At 38.4% G+C, this 4,815-nt stretch overlaps 1 protein-coding gene and 1 non-coding gene across 2 annotated transcripts; one reads left to right on the top strand and one right to left on the bottom strand.

Moving 5' to 3' along the window:
* Positions 1-757: 757 nt before the first annotated feature.
* LOC112171494 lies at positions 758-3,534 on the bottom strand. The gene is made up of 2 exons (XM_024308674.1): positions 2,683-3,534; positions 758-2,371 (listed from the first exon to the last, which is right to left on the bottom strand). The coding sequence occupies exons 1-2, from the start codon at positions 3,532-3,534 to the stop codon at positions 758-760; spliced, it is 2,466 nt and encodes an 821-aa protein (XP_024164442.1).
* LOC112174965 lies at positions 3,053-3,159 on the top strand. The gene has a single exon (XR_002926271.1). It is a non-coding gene; the product is annotated as a small nucleolar RNA R71 (small nucleolar RNA).
* Positions 3,535-4,815: the final 1,281 nt, after the last annotated feature.

The raw sequence follows: 4,815 nt of genomic DNA, 5'->3' as shown, positions 1-4,815 counted from the left end.
TGCTCTGTATCTTCAAGAATGTGGAATCAAGGCTCAGTACACCACACCAGGAACCCCACAGCTGAATGGAGTTGCAGAGAGAAGGAATAGGACTTTGATAAATATGGTGAGAAGTATGATATGTAAGTCTGGTTTGCCAAGATATTTGTGGGGGGAAGCACTGAAGACAGCTAACTACATCTGTAATAGGACCCCTAGCAAATCAGTTGAGAATAAAACACCTTTTGAGTTATGGTTCAACAAGAAACCTAGTTTGCATCACTTTCATGTATGGGGCTGCAAAGCAGAAGCAAGGATTTACAACCCTCAGCAACAAAAATTGGATTATAGAACCTCGAGTGTTTATTTTGCTGGTTACTTGAACAAATCTAAAGGGTATAGGTTTTATAGTCCTCATGGTAGCACAAGAATATTAGAAACCAATAGAGCCATTTTTGTTGGAGAATTAGATGGTTCAAACATTGCCGATATCAGTGAATTTGAAGAAACTGATACTAAATGTAGTCTTTTCTTGGTCCTATGGTGCAATAGGAATTTGATTATACCCTGAATAGCCATCAAGGAAATAATAATAACTATGACCCGCCAATCGCTCGAGCATTTGATCAATGAAAGGTAATGGAAAGTGGTCTTTGCGTGTGGCACTGTTGAGCTTTCGGTAATCAATGCACACTCTCCAACCCGTAGTCATTCTTGTAGGCACTAATTCATCTTTTTCATTCTTCACAACGGTTATTCCCGACTTCTTAGGCACCACTTAAACTGGGCTAACCCATTGGCTATCTGAAATTGGATATATAACTCCAACATCAAGAAGCTTCAAAATTTCAGCACGCACAACTTCTTTCATTGGTGGATTCAAACGCCTTTGTGCATCTCGTGTTGGCTTCGCATTGTCTTCAAGATGGATTCGGTGCATACACATTGTAGGACTTATACCTTTAATATCCGCAATTTTCCATCCAATCACTATTTTGTGAGCTTGAAGAACTTGCAACAACTTCTTTTCATCTTCTTCACAAAGGTCCGAAGCAATAATCACTGGAAGTGTCTCACTTTCACCCAAAAATACATATTTCAAGTGTGATGGCAGTGGCTTGAGCTCTAACTTGGGTGCTTGCTGAATGGAAGGCACAAATTTATTTCTGGACAAAGGTAACGACTCAAATTGGTTCCACTTTCTTGATTCAAAAACCGGTGCAGCATTAAGAAGCTTCTCCAACTCATCAACCTCTTTCTTCGCGTCAAAATCCATTCCAGATTGTGTCAAACATACTTCAAGGGAATCTTGAGATGAATTCAAAATAAAAGATTCATGAGTAATAGGAGAAATTGAATTAACCATAAAACATTTACCATCTTCAGAGGGACGTCGCCCAGTGTCAAAAATCTTGTACTCCACTGACATGTCACCAACTGTCATAGATAGAAGTCCATCTTTTACTTTAATTATGGTATCAGTAGTAGCCATGAATGCATGACCCAAAATGATTGGTACATCCTCACTTGAATAAGCATCTGGTTTAGTTTCAAGAATGACAAAATCTGCAGGCAATATGAACTTATCAACCTTCACTAACACATCTTCAACAATTCCCTTTGGCCTCTTGACTGATCGGTCTGCAAATTGCAAAGTGATTGATGTTGGTTGCAGGTCACCAAGCTTTAATTTCAAAAACAGAGAGTACGGCATCAGATTCACACTTGCACTCAAGTCCATCAAAGCACGCTCAAAATAATGATCACCAATTGTGCAAGGGATTGTAAAGCTGCCCGGATCCTTCAACTTTGGAAGGAGTCTTATTTGAATTACGACACTGACCTCTTCTGTTAACAACACCTTCTCATGATCTTCAAATTTTCTCTTGTTTGTGCCTAACTCCTTCAAAAACTTCGCATAAGCTGGGATTTGTTTAATGGCATCAAGCAAAGAAATATTAATTTGCACCTTGCGAAATAGTTCCATAATCTCAGTCAAGTGCCTATCTTTCTTTGGCTTCTGAAGTAATTCTGGATATGGAGGTTTAGGAACAAATTGAGACTCTGTAGTAGGCCTTAAAGTCGTTTCTGGAGTGCTGGAAGTCGCTGGGTTCGAATCAGTTCGTTTTCGGGATTGCTGTTGCAGCTTGAATCCTCCTGCAGAATCCTTCTCTGCTGATTCATTAATTTCTGGGTTCCTCTGTTCGACTTCTTCTTTTGGTTCTTCTTTTTGAATATCTCCTAGGCTACGAACTTTAATATCAACTTCTTTTCCACTCCTCAACGTGATCACAGCTTTCATAGGTTCATGTTTCTCAAATTGACCCCTTGGATTAGCAAGAGTTTGGCTAGGTAAACGCCCTTGTTCTCTCTCATTCAAGGCAGCGGCAATCTGACCAACTTGAACTTCTAGCTTAGAAATAGCTTAAGATTGAACTTGCTGCTCTTTCTTGTTCTCCTGAATAGCTTGAAGCATCTGAGCATTAGCCTTTTGAAATTCCATCTAATTTTGTGCAAGTTGCTGCATGGTTTCTTCAAGAGATGGTTTCTTTTGTTCAATTGACCCTTGATAATTTTGCATGGGAGGATTCCTTGGCACTGCAGTTGATTATTGTTGCTATAAGAGAAATTTGGATGTTGTCTCCAACCTGAATTATAGGTATTTGAAAAAGGATCATTCACAAGCCTTCTATAATTATTCACCATGTTGACTTGCTCATCTTGGAAGAAATTTTCGGAACATGCCTCGGTGGTATGTGCAATACTTGAACACAAAGCACATGTCTCCCTTGCAGCCTTATTTAACAGAGGAGTAAGGCTCTTCATTTGTCTTGCCAAGGTTGCAACTTGCTCTTCCAACTTAGTACTTGCACTAACCTCATATAGTCCTCCTCTTTTGGGCACTGTTGTATAAGGATCATATTGCTTCGAATTTTCACATATAGTCTCAAAAGCTTGAATTGCCTCATCTGCCGTCTTTCCCATCAAGGTTCCACCAACTGTAGCATCCACCATACTTCTACTTTGGGAGCTCAAACCTCTGTAGAAAAATTGAGCCTTCTGGGGTTTAGAAAATCCATGGTGAGGACATTTCAAGAACAAATCCTTATAACGCTCCCAACTCTCATAAAAAGGTTCTCCTTTAGGTTGAGAGAAGCCAAAGATTTCTGTTTGGAGTGCATTGGTTTTCTTAGCTGGGAAGAATTTCAACAAGAACTTTTTAACCAAATCATCCCAAGTATTGATGGAACCAGGGGGAAGAGAGCTCAGCCACTTTCTTGCTTTGTCTTTCAATGAAAAAGGAAAAAGCCTTAAACGGATCTGCTCATCTGATATCTCATACCGAAAAGTTCTATATATGTCTTTGAATTCCTCTACATGGAGATAAGGATCTTCATTTGTCTTCCCATAAAAGTTAGGCAAGCTCTGGATTGTTGCTGGTCTAATCTCAAAACGCACTCCTGCAGGAATGGGAGCTACAACAATACAAGATGATGTTGTGAGTGCAGTAAGAGCCGTGAACTCCTTCAATGCTTTTGTTTCATCTTCTGCCATTGGAACCGCAACTTGTGTTTGAGTTCTTGTTTGCCTTAAAAGTCGTCTACGAGTTTGTTCAATCTCCGGATCGTAGACAATGAAAGCTAAATTCTGGGATCGACAACCATGCATAAACACAATTCAAACCTACAAGAAAAACAAACAAAAAAAAAGTAAAAGAAAAGAAAAACTAAAAACTATACAAAAATTAAGTATGGCACAACTGACAAATCAAATTGAATTAAGTCAGTCCCCGGCAACGGCGCCAAAAACTTGTTGTCAATTTTAATTTAGTACTCGCAAGTGCACGAATCAATTGTAGAATAGAGGTGCAAGCACGAGGTCATTCCCTGAAGGACTGATTGAGGCAATTTTGTTATGACAAGTGTGCTATACTTAAGTGAAACAAACTGATTTTTATGATGTGATTGAGGTTAATTTAAACAGAAAATTAAAGAAAGGAAAACTAAAATTAAAGACAAGAATGAGCAATGAGATTTAAACTCTAAAGAAAGCAGATTATGAAGATGCTAAAGCATTGAATCCACCACCTAATACTTCTATCCTATTCTCTAGTTGATAACAATTGAATTCACTTGATTTCATCTAAAGATTTCCGTACATGAGCCTTATTGATCCCAGACATATGCCAAAGTTCTTCTAACCTATGAATTCCAACTTATTGATCATGTATAGAACTCAAGTAGCCAAACTATAATTTACTCCACTTAATGATCAGGTTCAAGCAAACATGTTCAACTCCATTAAGCACAAAAGAACTAGGAAATCATGCAAACAAGAATACCGACTATGATCAAGCACTTGTATTCTCAATTCACAACTCTCTAATCACAAGACTGAATTATCTTTTGGCACCCTAGAAAACATCTACTCATTGATCAAACATCATGTTCTCCAACTAAATAACTCATAAACAAAACCTAAGTCTTATTGATCCCGAGCAAAGATTTTGAATAAAAGTTCTATTGAAACAGTGATTAAGAGTTTAACACAGAAATCCAGAAATTCAATAGCAAACCAACTAAACAAATAGAATAGTCATACTAGGGGCTTCATCTCAGCCCTAGCTTAGAAGTTTAGCAATCCATAACTATGAAAAGCATGACTAGAATCAAAGAAATCATGAAACAGACAATGGAAGAATTGAGGAACTCGGGTCAACGATGGTGAGAGCTTCTCTTCTCCTTGTTCTCTCCAGAATATGTTGTGTCTTGTGTCTCTAGGCGTGCTAGGTTTTCTGCCCTCTATCTCTCTTTCCAAATCCTACTTGACTTTAGG

This window comes from Rosa chinensis, chromosome 6 (assembly GCF_002994745.2).
Source record: "Rosa chinensis cultivar Old Blush chromosome 6, RchiOBHm-V2, whole genome shotgun sequence".
In the NCBI taxonomy this organism is placed as follows: domain Eukaryota; kingdom Viridiplantae; phylum Streptophyta; class Magnoliopsida; order Rosales; family Rosaceae; genus Rosa; species Rosa chinensis.
The sequence above is the reverse complement of the archived record's forward strand: the minus strand, read 5'-3'. Positions and strand labels throughout refer to the sequence as shown.